At 41.4% G+C, this 19,555-nt stretch overlaps 1 protein-coding gene across 1 annotated transcript in view; it reads right to left on the reverse strand.

Moving 5' to 3' along the window:
• The window catches only part of DTWD2 (DTW domain containing 2), a 425,138-nt gene that overhangs the window by 401,878 nt on the left and 3,705 nt on the right, over positions 1-19,555 (reverse strand). Inside the window, exon 2 of the mRNA XM_082251766.1 lies at positions 15,548-15,915. Within this exon, the coding sequence (XP_082107892.1) occupies positions 15,548-15,867 (320 nt within the window). The 5' untranslated portion in view covers positions 15,868-15,915. The remainder of the gene's footprint in view (positions 1-15,547; positions 15,916-19,555) is intronic.

Consider the following 19,555-nt stretch of genomic DNA (forward strand, 5'->3'; position numbering starts at 1 on the left):
TTCATCTCTAGCAATATCTCTTCAAAATTTGCTTACCACTTTATTTTATCGAAGTCTTCCTGTTGGGAAGTTATTACCCTGTTTAGCTTTGTATCATCAGAAAACACGTAGATTGAACTACTTATACCAACCTCTAGATCATTTATCAACAAATTAAACAGAAATGGTCCCAAGACAGAGCCCTGGGGTACTCCACTAACAACTCCAGACCATAATGCAGGTATGCTATTTACAGTATCACTACCCTTCTTGATGCGTTCCTGTAGCCAATTTTCTATCCAGGTATCTACACTATCATCAATGCCAACAGACCTCAAATTGTAAATTAAGCAAGTGTTTTATGGAGAACTGCGCTTTGGTGAAATCCAGACACAACACGTCTACAGGCCTTCCTTTATCTAGATGACAGCTCACTTTCTCGTAGAATGTTAACAGGTTGGTCTGGTAAGAATGATCTTTCATAAATCCATACTGGTTACTACTAATAAGGTTTTCACAGGCAAATTCCTGGATTTGGTCTCTTATCATCCCCTCTAATAGTTCACAAACTATTGATGTTAGGCTGACTGGTCTGCGCTGTTCCCAGGTATTTACAGTATCTTGGCTCTTTTTGTAATACTGGTAACCTGTTCGTTTCTCGCCAAACAGCTGGTCCCATTCCAGTCACTAAACTGTCTTTAAAAATTAGGAATAACGGTCTGGCTTTAACATGGCTAAGTTATTTGAGGGCTCTCAGGTGTAAGCCTTCTGGTCCTGGTGATTTATTCACAAAGTTTTTCAAGGTTTATTTGGACACTGGTTTTGGTTAGCCACAAGGGTACTTTCAATGCTGTGTTACTAACAATACTGTCTTGTTGAGGACACCCCTCTTCTTCCTTCTCTGAAGAGAAGAATTTATTTAAAACAGTCACCTTCTCAATGTGACTTGTAGCCAGCTTCCCCGAATTATCCTTTATATGGCCAATATGCTCTAAACTCACCTTTTTATATTAATTTATTTAAAAACGTAGTTGTTGTTTTTTTTTTTTACTATCCTCACTATGTGTCACTTGTGGTCTTTTTTATCTTCCCTGATCTTGCTCCTACATTTCTTACATGCATTTCAAAAATTCTCACCATTTTTTAAACTGAAATTTAATCGATTTCAGTGTACTATATATGTAGTTTAAACAGAGATTAAGTTCTTGAATCGCTACCATAAGCAGTAGATATTTTAATCACTCCTGACATACATTACTAAAATCAATAGTGTCAGGGGGCAAGGCTCATATATATGTGGCACCAGGTCATTTCAAAGTTAATTATATATTAGGTCTGAGTGTGAAAGGGAGAAATGAACTGCCATATCGACCCTAGACAACCTCCGCTGTGCTAGACATTTTTGACTGGATGGTTTTCTGATTGTCATGATCATTCTGCATTGGTTGGAATATGAATACAGCCCAGAGCTTCTATTTTAACTACCTGCATACTTGTTCTAAGACAGCTTGCTACATTTTCCTAGCCAATTGTTATTTCTTTCTACAATGAACTATGACACCAGTGGTTTCTGCTGAGCACAAAGAGATGTATGTTTATATATTTCTATGTACAAAAAGTAGTTTCTTGTCACATTATTGGGGCATCTCAGAACACCATCTATAGCGTATGGCAAGCTTCTAAAAGGAAATGTCACTTTCGCTAACAAACTTGACATACCATTTCTACACAAGCAGTTGTGCGAATTAATGTTAATAAAAATGACCTTTCTATTTTAAACTGCAGCTTCTCTAATTTTTAATTCCAAGACTTTCCAAAAATGCAAATGCTGTTTCTTTGCAACTCAGGCAACATCTGCAATGTTCTGTACACTGATCATATATACAACTCATGACATTGGGGTAATGCAGCAATCTAATCACAAAATCAATCTCAGTTCTTGCTGCACAGGTCTTAAAATAGGAAAATGTATGGCCAAACCTTTTTTACATTTACTAATATTCTCCTGAGACCCAGAGTCAGCGGATATCTGCTATTGCACACTATCAACTGACAAGACAGAAATGTGCCACATTCGGGACAAACATGTTGGGATATTGTTGGAATCCACCCAGCCGATGCTGGAAGTGCATAGACTGACACCCACTGCTCTCCACTACAAGCAGACCAACAGCTGACTGATCTGCCATCGTAGAGCTAGTGTGGGACAGCTTCAGCGTCACCTGGATGCATGGTGGTTTCTATGAATGTTTTTTTTTTTTTTTTTTAACTAACACCAACCTTCTCCTTTAAAGGAGTTGTAAAGTCAGAAGATTTTTTATCTCAGAGCATTCTATGCATTAAGATAAAAACCTTCTGGGTGTAGCAGCCTCCCCAGCACCCCCTAATACTTACCTGAGCCCCATCTCTGTCCAGCAATATCCACGAGTCCCTCGGCCGTCCGAGATTCTCTCTCGTGATTGGCTGAGACACAGCTGTGGTGCAAATGGCTCCCACGGCTGTCAAAGTCAGTTAGCCAATCAGGAGAGAGAGGGGTGGGGCCGACAAGCAGCTCTGTGTCTGAATGGATACACGAAGCTGCAGCTTGGCTTGGGTGCCCCCATAGCAAATTGCTTGCTGTGGGGGGCACTCGACAGAAGGGAGGGGCCAGGAGCAGCAATGAGAGACCCTAAAAGAGGAGGATCCAGGCTGTTCTGTGCAAAACCAACTGCACAGAAGAGTATAACATGTTTGTTATTTTCTTATTTATTTTTTTTAATACGAGACTTTACAATCACTTTAAAAGGTAAAATTGTAAGCGTCTCCAGTAATGTACATGAAGCATTTTATTTTTGGCGAGGTACATTATAAGGGTACTGCATTTGCTAAATGCGAATTATAATACCTTGCCTGGAGAGCATTGTTTTTTCTAGTGATGCACCAAAATGAAAATTTTGGACTGAATCCGAAAATTCAGGATGCACTTGGCAGAAAACCGAAATGGACAGTTATTAAAATACAGTATCTCACAAAAGTGAGTACACCCCTCACATTTTTGTAAATAGTTTATTATATCTTTTTATCTGACAACACTGAAGAAATTACACTTTGCTACAAAGTAAAGTAGTAAGTGTACAGCTTGTATAACAGTGTAAATTTGCTGTCCCCTTAAAATAACTCAACACACGTATCCATTATTGTCTAAACCGCTGGCAACAAAAGTGAATACACCCCTAAGTTAAAATGTCTAAATTGGGCCAACTAGCCATTTTCCCTCCACGGTGTCATGTGACTCGATAGTGTTACAAGGTCTCAGGTGTGAATGAGGGGCAGGTGTGTTAAATTTGGTGTTATCGCTCTCACTCTCTCATACTGGTCACTGGAAGTTCAACATGGCATCTAATGGCAAAGAACTCTCTGAGGATCTGAAAAAAATAATTTTTGCTCTATATAAAGATGGCCTAGGCTATAAGAAGATTGCCAAGACCCTGAAAATGAGCTGCAGTATGGTGGCAAAGACCATACAGCGGTTTAACAGAACAGGTTCCACTCAGACCACTCCCCTTTAGTCCTGAAATTAGGCTTAGGAAAAGAAGGGGATGGGAGAAAGTGGAGAGTGAACCCCTTTAGGTTACAATTGATTACCCCCAAAGAGCAAATGTTAGAGAGGCTGTGGGAATTTTTGAGGTATAATAAAAGTATCATCAACGCAAGGCAAAGTATGGGATACTCTGAAAGCCTAAATTATAATTCAACAGATTTCTAAGAGGAAAAAATCAACTAAGGACTGGGAGATGACTATAATGGAAAAGGTGATTATAATGGAAAAAACTAAAGTAGAAGACTCCTCACTGGATAATTTAACTAAATGGAATAAGGCACAGCAATTATATCGAACATTATCCTTGAAGAAATGTGATTCAACAACAGGAGTTAAAGATACAGCACATAGAGTCTAAAATGCTTGACCTCTTCAACGCGCACAACGATCTAGTACATGCATTTACTGACCACGAGCAAGAACTGCACCAGGTCAAACTAAAAATGGCAGATTTAGAAGACAGGTTACACAGGAACAACATAAAATTCCACAACATCCCGGAATTGGATCAGAACTCAGACCTAGTCCCGTTTCTACAATCCAGAATGTTAGCCCTGGTGCCAGATCTGTCCGCCAGAAATCTAGAAATAGACAGAGCCCATGGGATCCCAAAACCGACCTATATCCCTAAATCCACTGGAGAAAAGGTGATGCAGGCAGCTAAACGCAATCCTGCTAGGCCAGCTCCTTACTCCTCGGTCACCCTCTTTGCAGACCTCTCTAAATTCACTATGGATAATCGACAGAAACTAACAGCCATTACAAAAGCACTCCAGAACCACCACATCACCTACAAATGGGACGCCCCCCACCAAACTATTGTTACCCATCGGGCTAAAACCCATGCAATCCGAGCACTCTCCTAAGGCTTACACCTACTCAGGTCCTGGCATATCATCCCAGAGGATCACCTGACACCACCTGCCCTGATCCCTACTCAAATGGAAAAGGAGGGGCCCTCCGAGGACACCTGACCATTACCGCTAGCCCTTCTACGATTCACCTAAGCCTATGCCGAGTAGAAGCGCCAACTCAAATCTCCAACTCTGAAAGCCTTAACTTGCTCCACCGGGCTCGGTCTCCGAACATCGTTGCTCCTCTTTTAATCTATCGCTACTATATCAACAGTTCAACACCCGTTATGTTTGCTAATACCTACTGGTGACTTCTCCTAAGTGCTTACGCCTTGTGACCTCTGATCACAGTACAGCCTCAATCACCTTCTTCCGTCTGAGGAAATATGCCAATCAAGATTGTCACTTTAAATGTTAGAGGCCTGAACAGCTCCCAAAAAAGGGGAACTCTCCAGAGAAGCCACTAAGCTGCGCGTCCATATCCTACTAGCACAAGAAACCCACTTCGCCCTTCTAAAGACCCCTACTTTCAAGCTTAAAGGATTTGACCAAATTAATCTCACCTCTGGACCCAAGAAGAAAAATTGAGTTCTTTTTGCAATCAGTGACTCTCTCCAATTCCAACATCTGCAGTCATACGCTGATCTTCAGAGTCACTACCTGATACTTATCTGCTCTATTGCCCAACACACCTACACCTTGGTCAATATTTACGGCACCAACTCCAAAAAACTTACATTTTACAAGCGCCTATTTAAGAAAAATAACACCCTCTAAAAAGGCAACGTCATCCTGGGCAGGGACTTTAACATGGAGACCCTTCGGAAGATTCTTCCTCCAAACCTCAAGGTAACTGCCAAGCCCTGAAACCTCTCCTTCAGCTGTCAGATCTTTATAACGTGTGGAGATGCTAGCATGGATCTGAACGCGATTTTACATATTTCTCTCGAGCTCAACTATCGTACTCTAGAATAGACTTCTTTTTGGTTGACAGACGGACTCTCCAGACTATAACTCAATCAACCATAAGGACCATCACTTGGTCTGACCATGCTGCGGTCTCTTTTACCCTGGGAGACCATAGGATTGGCCCCCCAAGAATATGGCGTCTTGACACATCCCTTTTATTAGACACTGAAGTACAACATCAGATCGAACTGGAACACCAAGCCTTCTTTGCCACAAACAAGACCTACGAATAAAACAAGTTTACTGTACTGTCGGGGTTATTGGGGGTTGATTAAAATAATAATAGGTAAAAAGAAAAGTGATTTTAAAAGCCATGTATTCATATTATGCATAAGAGATTCTGAACAGGATGGCGTCCATCTTGTTTTTAAGGTGAAACAAAGTTCATATATACTTGTTAAACAAAATGTCTCTCACAGGCTTACAAAGGGTCTATGGTTTCAACAGAGATCTTTGTATTTCTATGTAATCGTAAATAAGATCCCTTTTGACATCTCGATCAGATAAAACTTAGTCAGTCTGATGCTATGTTAAGGGGGATATCTCAGTCTGTCTATAAGTATATAACAATGGACAATACCCCAGTATATTCTAGCAGACATTTAAAGATGAACCATATAAGTTTTTATAGAAAACATCATCATATGTAAGATGTATATTAACGATAATACATTGTATTCTTATTAATATAGAAGTGTGAACTTGATACTTATATAATATTAGATATATAATATATATATATATATATATATATATATATATAAGTATACTTTTCTATGATGTGTAAGGACTTGTGCGTCTTAAAAACAAATTACTTCATGTTAAGGCATGTGGTAGGAGTGTTTATATAAGGATTGCTTTGGACTGGTTTAGTGCTCAAGGTGTCGTAAATATTCCCAAACCTAGACTATATCTGACAGCCCTTTGGCATGGTCAAATAAGTAATTGCTTTTCACTAGCCGACAGGTCAATAGGTCATCAGATAACAAATTGTTTTAATTATGTTAAATACAAAATCTAATGAACGGTACAATACTGCCCTCTGGAGACGAAATACCAGGTGCAGTCTTGAGATAATTTGAGATATTCCAATATAAAAATATTATATTGTGTTAAATAATATAATTATTGAAATGGCATTACTTGCCAAGATGAATAATGGAAATACAGGTGGACATTTATGTATGTACTGGTAGTCTGGACAAAGTTTTATGTTGTGTTTTATGATTAATCTTACATATAGAGGAATCATCCTTAATTTTATTAGACCAAGTATGGGGTTAATTATAAAAAGGGGTGTGTCTCTGACCTCACTAGTTTAGGTATAGAATATCCTGACCAATTGGGATAATGTTTCATCCCTCTGGGTTTTACTTATGGTAATTTTTATAGCTCTTTGTTCTTACCATATAAAAGACCAACCCAGATATGAGATAGAGACGACACTTTACACTACTGACAACACACCTCACACTTACACCACACACGCTATTACATTTTTCGAAAGACTCATCCAGACATACTCCCTGGTCCATCATTCATCTGAAACTTGAAGGGAAGCCACCATCTTAAGAAAGGCATCCATCTTAGGACTCTGGTAACGATTTGAAGCTAGCAGCCATAAGTGTGGTAAATATGCCTTGCTATGTTATTTGATTTTATTCAACAATTGTTTATTCCTTCCTTATATGTTTTATATTGCATATTTAAGGGTAATGAGATTACAATCCCAGCCGTATAAGCCATAATAGATTTTTCTCTAAAAAGCTGATTTTTGTTTTTATACATTTTTATTAATATCAGATTTCATGCATTATTTGCAATTTTAAGTCTTCCGTTTTGCATGGCTTATTCTCATTTCATCTGCAGTGGAATGACTTTGGCTATGTGATTACGCAGACCATTGTAGTCTGTTTATATAGAACATTAATTTATGGCTTATACTATACCTGGGAAGAAATGTTAATCTTGCTTTCATTTTGTTTTGGTTTCACTTTGTTTTAGTTTCACTTTGTTTCAGTTTCACTTTCATTATTGAGCTAAACATCACATTGCATTGATTGTTTGAAGTTAGTATTTTTTTTGTAGAGTTATCTTTTTATGTCACTTCCTGTTTGATTATATATTGTGTTTACATGTCTGGCGAATAAATATTTTTATATATATTCCACACTGTAGACTGTACTCACTAAGATTGGTATATGCTTTTAAAAAGAAATTAATCAATTAAAAAGAATTCTCGACATTGATTTATGGCAATAGGTGAAGACTCTCCTTTTTCACAGATCTTTGCTTATTAACCATAAATAAATACACTGCTATATTCAGAGCAGTATAAATATTCTGACATAGTACGAGCGCAAGATATTTATTATTAAATATTCTTACAGTACGGTTGGCTCACAAAGCCTACATCCCAGGACTCTTTATCAAACTTAGTATAAGAGCTAAATGCAAGAGGACCAGACAAATTGACAAGGTCATTTCTAAAATCTCTCAACTCGAAATCCTCAACAAAGCCTCCCCTTTCCACAACCTTGCTAACAAGCTCCTAGAGCTTAGACAAAGCCTTCACTCCCTCCTACTTTACTAAAATCGAATATAACTTTAAACGTACTAAAGCCAATTTTTATAGCATTGGCAATAAGGCAGGTGCACTTTTGGCTCGGCAGGTTAAAGCGCAAAGAATAAAAAACAAAATGTCCACCTCTCCTCCGGGAAAACTCTCACTAACCCCCAAGAAATAGCCAATGCTTTAAGTGAGTACTATGCATCCCTTTACAACCTAAAAGATGAACCCCCACCCCCAACCCACTGAGGCCGCTATCCCACACAATTGGACTCAATATTCAAACCTTTCACTATAGAGGAAATTCTATCTGCAATAAAAAACCTGCCTTTACAAAAAAAAAACCCTGGGAGAAGACGGCTTTTCTAATGTCTACTATAGAAAATTTGCAAGTCTATTGGCTCAGAAAATGTGAGACCACTTCAATTTCGCCGGGTCCTCTGGCTGCTTTCCTACTGACATGCTAAGGTCTACGATAACTACTGTCCCCAAATCCAGAAAAGACCCCACCTTGACTTCCAACTATAGGCTTATCTAGCTTAGCAATACTGATATCAAACTTTACGCCAAAATTATTGCCAACAGACTGATGGGAATTATCAACTCCCTAGTACACCTGAACCAGGTGGGATACGTTCCAGGTAGACAGGCTCCCGACGCCACGAGACAAATCATCAATCTCGTCCACTCAGCCGCCAGAAGCCAAACGCTTCTCTGCTGCTATCTTTGGATGCAGAGAAGGCGTTTGACAGGGTACATTGGGGATTTCTAAAAGCGGTCCTCACTAAACTTGGCATCATTGGTTGGTTCCAAAATGCAATCTTATATCTATACAGTAACCCCTCAGCGTGCGTCTTTACAGGTGGAGCACTATCAACCCCTTTCCAAGACTCTAATGGTACTAGGCAGGGCTGCCCCATCTCCCCAATAGTTTTCACTATGCTGATAGAACCTTTGGCAACTAAAATTAGATCCGACTCGCGCATATCAGGCATCTCTTGCAACGAACTTGAACACAAAATTAGCATCTTCGAAGATGACATCATCCTTAGGATTTCCAATCCACTAAAATCCCTGCATGCGATCCAGGACATACCACGTTAATTTAGCCTACTATCGTACTATAAACGTAATGCCTCCAAATCCATAATTCTTCCACTACACCTTCCTTCGAAACTAGAGTCCCAGCTAAAAGACACCTTGCCCTTTGTTTGGGCTACTAAATGTATTAACTATCTAGGCATAAAGATCACTTGAAACACAAGTCTGCTGGCAGAACAAAACCACTATGCGTTTGAAAAAATGTTACATTCTCTTCTAAGATCCTTCCGTAGCACAGGACTATCTACCTTGGGCAAAATAGCAACTGTCAAAATGATAGTACTCCCTAAACTCCTCTACATCTTTAGAACAGTGGTGGGACCTATTCCTCAATCGTATCTCTCTTCCGTCCAAAGAGTACTTTCCAAATTCATTTGGAACCCCAAACCACCCAGCTGTCCTCAATACATTCTAACCAGACCCCAGCACAAAGGAGGAGTTGGCCTCCCGTAAATCAGCACCTACTACCATGCGGCCATCCTAGACCAGATCTACCACTAGTGGCATCCCACACCAGAAAAATATGGTCAATTATGGAAAACCCTCCTCTCCAACGCTTTAGTCTGACTGACCTTCTCCTCCTTTTGAACATAAGCGTTCCTAAATCCCTACATGACACTTACCATTCAATTGATGCCTCACTTTTAGCGTGGGGAAAATTAATATCTATCCCCCTCCTTTAACATGCAAGCCCAACGTATCCCTATCCCCCTGAGAGGACTATCTATTCTATCTATTCTCCTGACCTAAACCTCTCAAAATAGCAAAAGGCTGGCATCTCCTATATTGATAACATTCACTCATCCAACTCTCCAAAATCATTTTGATACCTCAAAGATCAATACAATCTCCCCAACTCACCTACTAAACTTAACCAAAGTCCCATCCCATGTCTGTCTTCCCGAACCTATCTACCAGTTCTTCTACATTTCATCCTATCCCAAAAAAGGTATAGCCTTATTCTATTCCCAACTTAATGATGCATGCCCATATTCCCACATCACAACATTAAACAAATGTGCAGAAGAACTAAATACCACCCTTACGCCCGGCATGTGGCGTTTAAACACATCTAGCCTCCCACTGTGCTAACCGCTGGAATCTTACCAAAAAACCCTTCATAGATGGTACCTCACACCCTATCAGCTATCCAAATGTACCCTGGTAGTTCACCCAACTGTTGGAGAAACTGCGACAGTATAGGCTCCCTTGCTCACACTCTATGGTTCTGCAAGACCCTAAGCTCCTTTTGGAAACAAATCTTTATACTGATATCTTCCATCTCAGGCTTAATCTTCACCCCTTGCCTGAAGCTAGCCCTCCTACACGTGGGCATAGAAAGCTTTCCCCCTAAAGCTAGATGCATCATTATTCACCTACTCTTTGCAGCCAAGATCAATATAAGCAGACTTTGGAAAACCTCCAACACCCCGCCCATAACTAGTACAATATCAGACCTAAATTATTAGTGTGAAATGGAAAAAATGGTTGCTAGAAAAGCCTTAGAGAAAATATTTCTAAACAAATGGTCACTATGGCTTTCCCACCCAAAATGTAATGTGAAATTCTGATCACTTAATACTGTTAATCAGTCTGTTCAAGCAGGGCTCGACAAACCCCGGGCGCCAGGTCGCATTGGCGACTAGAATTAGCGACCTGGCGCCTGGGGTGCACTGCGGGAGGTGTCCTGTCCCTTTTCCGCCCTCTGATCTTGTCCGCCAAAAACAGACGGATGGTGGTTCTATTTTCTATCCATCCCGTGGATTGGATCAGATGGCATCGGATGGAAACAGACAGACAGTCTGTTTCCATCCGATTGCCCTATTGAGAGCGGGGTTCTAGTCGTCTTTATGTGTAAATTTAGTATCAGTTATTTTTTTTGAAAATAAAGCTTGGTTAGTAAAAAAAAAAAAAAAAACTGGCTCCTAACTTTTTTAGCTGGCTCCTAGATTTCAGGCAAATTTGTCAAGCTCCGTGTTCAAGAATGTTGAATTGTATACTTGGAAGACCTTGTGTTACCCTCTATACCCTTTGTTCTCTTCCTCCATCTCCTCCTCCCCCTTTTCCCTGACCTTAACCCTCCCTCACCTTACCCTCCCCTGATCAAGACAACCATAATAAGACATAACCAAGATTCAGTTTCTTTCTGTTTGCTACTCATTGTATATCCGTTCTGACTATCATTGCACTGAGAGTTCAACACATCTTGCCTGTAGAGAACCTTTGTTGATGCTCAGTCCAATTTCCTTGTTCTCGATGTTACTGTAAAAATTCCAATAAAAACTACTTGAAGTTAAAAAAGGGTCTCTGAATACTTCACTGTCTCGGGGTACAGGACAAGGGTGTTCGTTGTCACCCCTGTTCTTTGACCTAGGTGTGGAATCTTTGGCCATAGCTATCAGAATGCCGAGGGATGTAAGGGGCTTTAGATGGGGGCCAATGGAAGAAAGGATATCATTATATGTGGATGATATTCTTCTATTCTTAGGAGATGTGAACAATTCATTAACTGCGGTGATGGATATTATAAAAAGATTTCGAATGTTCTCTGGGCTCTCCGTCAACTGGGAGAAATCTGTTCTTATCCCAGTTGATGGATTAGACCAAGAGACATTAGAGAATATAGGATTCCTACAGGTGGTGGAAAGATTTAGATACCTAGAAATAGATAGAACGGGTAATCCTAAATTATATTTATTAAAAAACTTGGAACCTCTGATTAAGTATTTAGGGAAAAATTGGATTTTTGACCTACCTTAAAATACATTTCTCTATTGTTCATCTTCTTGACTACATTGGTTATATTGCTCCCTACAGGAGTAGAACACAAGGCAGAAAAGAACTTGACTATGCCTATGGGGCAGTCCCAGGGGCTATACTCTCACTCTCTGCTATAGGTACTCTGTTTTGTTACAAGCAGTGTCAGAAGGAAAAACCCAGCTCCATAGAGGGATGGGTGCTGTGTCCATCAATGAACAACACAGAAATGGATTTTTCCGTAAATCAAAAATCCCATTTTCTCTTTCCTTCGACAGACAGCTCCTCATTTTCTTGACTATGTGGGATGTCCCAAAGCAGTGTCAAACATGAACAGCAAAAAAAAATACTTCTCAAGGCTAAACATAGCCAACCAGGTACCATTGAGCTCAACCATAAAACAACTGGAGCTCACCTGAAAAAAAAATTAAAAACACCCTCAAAGAGGACCAAGTTCTCTAGACTATTGATACTGTCAATGTCCAAACAGACTAACAAGTATTTATATATATATATATATATGTTATGTGATATGCCCTTTGAGGATTATGTTTGTTATATGTAATATTATGTATTGTCTTTTTTATCCTTTTGTATAATAAACTTATGTAATTTTATATTCTTTTGGTTGTCTCGTTAAAGTCCCGTGGGCCTTCTTCCTTTGTTCCTTACAATATTTTTTGGGACTGAGACACGCTTGTCTTCCGTTTATGTCAGCCCAGCTCCCTTTTGACCAAGTTTTCTATACAGCAGCCTGCAAAACGTTGCGGCACAAGGAAGCATCCACAGAAGTTGTCCAGAAGAGCAGTCGGAGACTCTGTTTGCAAAAGCAGATTGTCCAGGTACCCTAGTTCCACGATCCCCCACTGACGCAACAGTGCTAGCACCTGGGCCAATACTTTTGTGAAGACCCGAGGAGCAGAGGCGAGAACAAAGGGTAACGCCATAAATTGATAATGCTCCTCGCCCGCGGCAAAGCGGAGGAAGCGCTGGTTGCCGACACAAATTGGGATGTGAAGGTGGTCATCAGCCAGATAATACACTGATGTCGATGGAAGCGAGGAAATCCCCCTGGTGTAGGGACGCCACTACCGTGCGAATGGACTCTATTCGGAACTTCTGTACACGCACAAAGCAGTTTAGCGCCTTGAGGTCCAGAATTGGACGTACCTTGCCTTCCTTCCTGGGAACTGTAAAGAGGTTTGAGTAAAAACATTGAAAATGTTCAGATGTCAGAACCTGAACAATCATCCCTTGAAGAAACAAGTCTTGCACCGCCCCAAAGAGATCCCCAAAACGATCTGGGGACAAGCGCAGGTTGGAAGGGAAGAATCATTCCAGAGGATAAGATCGAAACTCAATCTTATACCCGGAGCGAATGACTTTGTGGACTCACTTGTCCTGTATCAGGGAGGTCCAAGGATCCGGAAGAATCAGTGAAGACGTCCCCCCCCCACCCCAGACAAGGGTGAGGGCGCCCCTTCATGCAGAGGAAACCTTGTCTGCGGGTCTGGCAGACCCCGCTCATGACTTGCCAGACCAGGTCCTCTTAGAACACCCGGTGGGGGCCCTGAAGGGCTTAGAACCCTTGTCTTAAGACCCTGAGGGACGAAAAGGCCAATTGTGAGCCTGAAAGAAAGGCCCCCTTACCCTTGGAAGCCTGTGGAAGAAGAGTACTCTTTTCCCCTATGAGGCCTTTGATGATGTCATCCAAGGAATCTCCAAATATGCGATCCCCCACAAATGGAAGATCGGATAAGGCTTTCTTAGAAGCCCGGTGCGCAGACCAGCATTTTAGCCAGATAATATGCCGCAGGACCAAAAAGAGGCATCACAAACAAACTGTAGCCCTTAGATCAACTGATCCGCCAGTTCCGCAAAGACAGGGGGGGAGCTGTTCCCCAGTTCCAGGTCCCAGGGTAGAAGTTTTGCCCAATCAGTCATAGCTTGCGACACCAGGGCAATAGTAAATACCGGCCTAAGTGCCGAACCAGCCACAGTGAACATATCAAGGCCAAGGCCAAGGCCTCTGACCTCCTATCAGCCAGCTCTGTAAATACCAGGGACTCTTCAACCGGAATTACAGTGGCTTTACTCAACCTGGAAACCGGTGAGTCCACTACAGGAGGAATCGTCCATTTTTTAACCACTTACCGACTGCCCACCGTCGATTTACGCCAGTCCTTTGACGCTAAATACCGGTGGGCGATCGGCTTTCAGATAGGGGTGGTCCCAGCAGCATGTAAATATGCATGTTGCTTGGTTCATAGCTGCACCAGCTTTAGAAATGCATATTCGGTCTGACCAGACTCTGGGGTTGTGCACCCCACCCTCCCACACCTGTACTCGATCAGTGTCCACTAGCTAGCAGATATAGGAGGAGTCCCTTATAGTGCACTTTAATATCACTAATAGTCCTTAGATGTGGAGAATGCATTCATTTTCTTTTTTTTTTTTCATGCTAAGAAGGTTTCAACAAACACTGAAAATACCTGTTAATTTTGCTAGAAATGCAGTGTCACTTCCTGAGAGCTTAGTAGAAAGAACAAACATCCTAATCTTTATTGTGTAAATTCCTAGTCCCATTAATCAAATAAAGATGAACAAAAGCAGATATATTCAAATTCAAGCCTGAGTGACAACCATGGTTCCCTAAGTATATACAGTGGAGGACTGAGCGTAGCCAACCAAGAAGAGAAAATGTGTTATTTACAGGATACGCAGTTGAAAAGAAAACCCACAAAAAATAAAAACTAACAAAAAATGAATGTAATGCATATTTTTGTTAAAAAAAAAAAAATCGCAATAAGCGTATTTTGATTGGTTTGCGCAAAAGTTATCGTGTTTACTAACTATGGGAAAGATTTATGTCATTTTTATTGGTTTTTATTTTTTACTAGTAATGGCGGCGATCTGTGATTTTTTTGCGGGACTGCGACATTGCGGTGGACAGATCGGACCATTAACTGACATTTGTGACACTTTTCGGGGGACCAGTGACATTACAACAGTAATCAGCGCTATAAATATGCACTGTTACTGTAATAATGACACTGGCAGGGAAGCAGTTAACCCTATGGGTGATCAAAGGGTTAAATATATGCCTCATGCTTACTGACGTGTGAGGGGGGAGGGGATTCTGTGACACAGACAGAGATGGCAGGTTCAGCTATGCTGAATCCTGTGATCTCTCCCTGTCTGTCACTGAGAAGATCCGCCTGCTTTGTTTACATAAGCAGGCGGGTCTTCTCACACTTTCCCCGATGATCGGGAAGGGAGGCGGCGATCGCTGCCTCTCCTCTGCGTGGCGCCAAGACCACTAGGAGTCCAGCGACGTAGGTCTACGTCGCTGGACCCAGGGGAGTCACACTGCCGCAGTAGGATTACTGTGAGCAGTCGGCTAATGGTTAAGGGGGGCAAAACCTTCCGGTCCAGAAGTGGTTAAATTGAACCTGTCACTAAAATTTACATTCCAAACACAGACGGTAATAGACATTATCAAAACAGAGAGCAATGCTGTATCACAATTCCCCACTGCTTATGTAGGGTGTTAACTCTAAACCCCAGGTGAGCACAATACGCAAATAGGGCCAGTAGTGCCCTGTGTTACCTGTTTGTGCCGGTTTGTACTTTATGTTAAGGAGACAGATTATTATTATTAGTTTTATAGCTGCACTCCAAATCAATACTATGAATAGAGGGCACAAACTGAAAAGTAAAGAAGGAAAGAGATCTTACCTGCATCTTGTACAGAGAGCTCTTTTGGATATACTGCTTTCTACAGGAAGGGAAGACAGTCCCTGAATGGCCGATTCTTCATCTGATAAATTCCCGTTTGCTTCTTCTGTATTACATGAATCCCTGAATACTTCTAAATCTAGACTACAAAGAGCACTGCTTAACTCTCCAGATGACTGCTCCTTGCAACCTAAATCTTGAGTTACAATCGAGTGAGAGTCACCACTAATATGATCATAGGAGTCACAATGTCCAACTGTTATTTGGAGAACTGTATCACACAAAGTGGATTCAATGCTCTGTACTGCGTCTTCTGCCATTTTTATTCCAAGGTACTTTCAATGGTCAAAATTACTTATGCTGAACGCCTGCAAATGAAAAAAGTACATAATTACAAACAAGGTACAGATCAACTTAGATAATTCATATTATATAGAAATTACTAGATTTGCTTTTGTTTTGGAGCCACGACACTGTTTTTTAACCACTTGCCGACCAGCCCCCGTAGTTTTTCTGCGGCAGGTCGGCTCTATTAAAAGACTTACCTGTACGTCGCTTCTTGTAATAGATAGTGGAGGCGCACACACACGTAGATTGGCCAGAGGGGGAGCCAATCAGCAGGTCCGTCAGATGCGATGTCCGCCGGCCACCTGCAATCGCTCCCCATGGAGACAGAACAGCAGTCTGCCTATGTAAACAAGGCAGACCGCTGTTCTGTCAGAGATGAACACCGGGATCCTGTGTTGCTCCTATTTAGTAAGTAACGCAGTTAACAAAAGTAACGCAGTGTCGTATCACAAAAAATGGCCTGCTCTTTAAGGGTGTAAAACCTACCGATCCTTAAGTGGTTAAATAGAAGTTATTTCACCTATCCAAGAAAGGCATGTAGTTTTCTATTTTGTTAAAAGGTTATTAAATTGGAGTTCCAGCCTGGGAGAAAAAAATTGAAAGTCAGCAGCTACAAATACTGTAGCTTCTGACTTTAAATATAAGGACACTTACCTGCCCAGGGAGTCAGTGATGTTGGCACCCAAAGCCAATCCATCCATTGGCTCCGGGTGCAGGCGCCAGAATCTTCACTAAGGGAAACAAGAAGTGAATCCTTGCGGCTTCACCTATTTCCTACTGCGCATGCATGCGTCACGCTGCGCTTTCTGAATGGTCACACTGTCTTCTGGGACCTGTGTGTCTCCCAAATGGCAGCAGGGGGCAGGAAATTACGTAGATCACGAGTGCGATGATCTTACCCGGGAGTGGGAGTGGGTAGTACTTTTTTTTTTACAGGTATCCGCTGCACCCCCCCCCCCCCCCGCCCAAAAGGTGCCAAATGGGGGGGCAGTGGTGGGGGTGGGGAGGAAGCAAACAAGTGCAGCTTGGGGGAAAAAGTTAGCAGCTACAAATACATGTTTACGAAGGGAAGCTCGCTGTGACTCCTTGTGGCTTCCCACTGTGCATGTGCAAGCCGTGCTGTGCTTTCTGAATGGTCCTCTGCAGCCTCCTGACATGTCCCAGAAGGTTGTAGGAGGTGGGGGGGGGGGGGGGGGGGACTTCCGCTCTGATCACCCAGGGGACCAGAGCAGAAGTGGGAGCAGTTGCCTGCCTAAACTAGATACCTGCCCCCCTCCCTCCAACAAAACAAAACTCTAAAAGCGGGATGGGAGGGGGAAAGAAGGTACTAAAGCAGGACTTTCCTTTAAGGGTGAGCAAAAACTGGTCTCGAGTGATGAATGCAAATACTGTGTGATGCACTAGTCTCATAAGGTGTGTGTCTCCCCCCCCCCCCAGACATTGCAGCTCACACTGATAGGGTTTCAGCAGCACTGTCACTGCTGTCAATCCAGCATGCATACATATATACATACATTTTAACAAGTGGGCTGGTGTGAACCTTTAAAGTGGCACTTTTTCTTATTCTTCATCCATAATAATCCATACATATCCACTACTTAAGGTGTTTGTAAAGGCTAAAGGTTTTTTTATCTTCAGGCATTTTACTCATGAAAATAAAAAAACCTTCTCTGTGTAGCAGCCCCCCCAAATAGAAGAGCCAATGAGTTGATAGAGGGGACGGAGCCAAGCCACGGCTCTGTGTGAAAATGAATACACAGAGCCGCAGCTCGGGAGCGAGCCTGCTCGGGTGCTCCCATTGCAAGCTGCTTGCTATGGGGGCTCTTGGCAGGAGGGAGGGGCCAGGAGCGACGGCAGGGGACCAGAGAAGAGGAGGATCGGGGCTACTCTGTGCAAAAAACACTGCACAGAACAGGTAAGTGGAACGTGTTTCTTATTAAAAAAAAAAAAAAATGGACTTTAATGATCCTGTAATCTATTTTTCATAAAATAATTTCCTAATGTGTTTTTCTTCTTCCTTTTTATCATCCTCCAAGAGCCGCAAACCTTTCCTTTTCCCCCTCACTTCTGTTTGTTTGGAACAAGCAGTGCACGTTAGCTGCAATCATGTGCATTGCTCTATGCACACTGCAAATCTCATAGTCCATCTAGAGAGGGTGGCTACCTTCCTACATACAGTGGGTTCATGGAGACCAAATGCAGCCACCCTTTAACAGGAAAAGATCACAGTAGCAAAAAATAAAAAAAAAAGGAATTTGGATGGGGCTGAGAGCAATAGTGGGTTTTATTTTTTTTTAGTTAAAGTAGAACTAAAGGCAAAACATTTTCCTGGCACCTCCATGGCAGCATACAGTGGTGATCGGAAGTTTGGGCACCCCAGGTAAAATTTTGTATTAAAAAAAATCTCCAAAAAGGCATCAAATTACAGATTACACATTCTTATATGTCAATATCCTCTGTTCGGAATGTAATTAAGAAATGGCAGTCATCAGGTCCATACCTACCTTCCTTAGTTTGTACAGTAAGCGTTTGTGGGGAACTGTGTCAAAGGCCTTTGCAAAGTCCAGATACACCACATCCACAGGCTTTCCTTTATCTAGGTGGCAGCTCACTTCATCATAGAAGGTTAATAGATTGGTTTGGCAAGAACGATTTTTCATGAATCCATGCTGATTACTACTAATAATACCGTTTTCATTACTAAAGTCTTGTATGTGGTCCCTTAACATCCCCTCCAAAATCTTGCAGACTACAGATGTTAGGCTGACCGGCCTATAGTTACCCGGAATATATCTCTTCCCTTTTTTAAATATTGGTACCACGTTGGCTTTCTTCCAATCAGCTGGCACCATACCCGTCTGTAAACTATCCTTAAAGATCAAGAATAATGGTCTGGCAATCACCTGACTGAGCTCTTTGAGAACCCTCGGGTGCAAGCCATCCGGTCCCGGTGATTTATTTATGTTAAGTTTCTCTAGTTTACTTCTAAGTCTACCTTCTGTTAGCCATGGCGGTACTTCCTGAGGTGTGTTGTTTAGTTTGGCCTTACAAGCTGGGTTAGTGTAGCCCCCCGATTCTTTTGTGAAGACTGAAGAGAAGAAATTATTAAACACTTTCGCCTTTTCTCGGTCCTCTGTGGCCATATTTCCTTGGTCATGGATGGTGAGGTGAAGTGGCGCTGCCAGATATAGTGTCTCAATCAGTAAAAATGGTGAATCAGGTGCGGTATGTCATTAAAAATAGCAAAGTAAATATAGATAAATACAATAAACCAAAGACTAAAACAGTAAATGTTGCAATATCGAAATACACAGTATTAAATATTAGTGAATATGTAAATAGAAATGAATACACAGTAATAAATATAAATGAATATGTTAAATAAAGTAACAGTGACCGTATTAGATATACATATACAAAAATATATAATAAATAAAATATACTGTAAATATATAAGGAAATGATATAACCGTATGAATAAATAGGTGAATAATATAAAGATTTGGTGAGTGTCAAGTGATGAAGATATGGTGAAAATTAATAAATAATATAATCAGGAACAGCGTGAGAAAACTAGCCGATTGCTAGGTGTAGCCAAATTGATTGCCACATGGTCGTCTCAGCACGCGTTCCTAAAACATTATAAAGTTGACCCTGGAG

This window comes from Pelophylax lessonae (assembly GCF_965119305.1).
Source record: "Pelophylax lessonae genome assembly, chromosome: 1".
NCBI classification, from domain to species: Eukaryota; Metazoa; Chordata; class Amphibia; order Anura; family Ranidae; genus Pelophylax; species Pelophylax lessonae.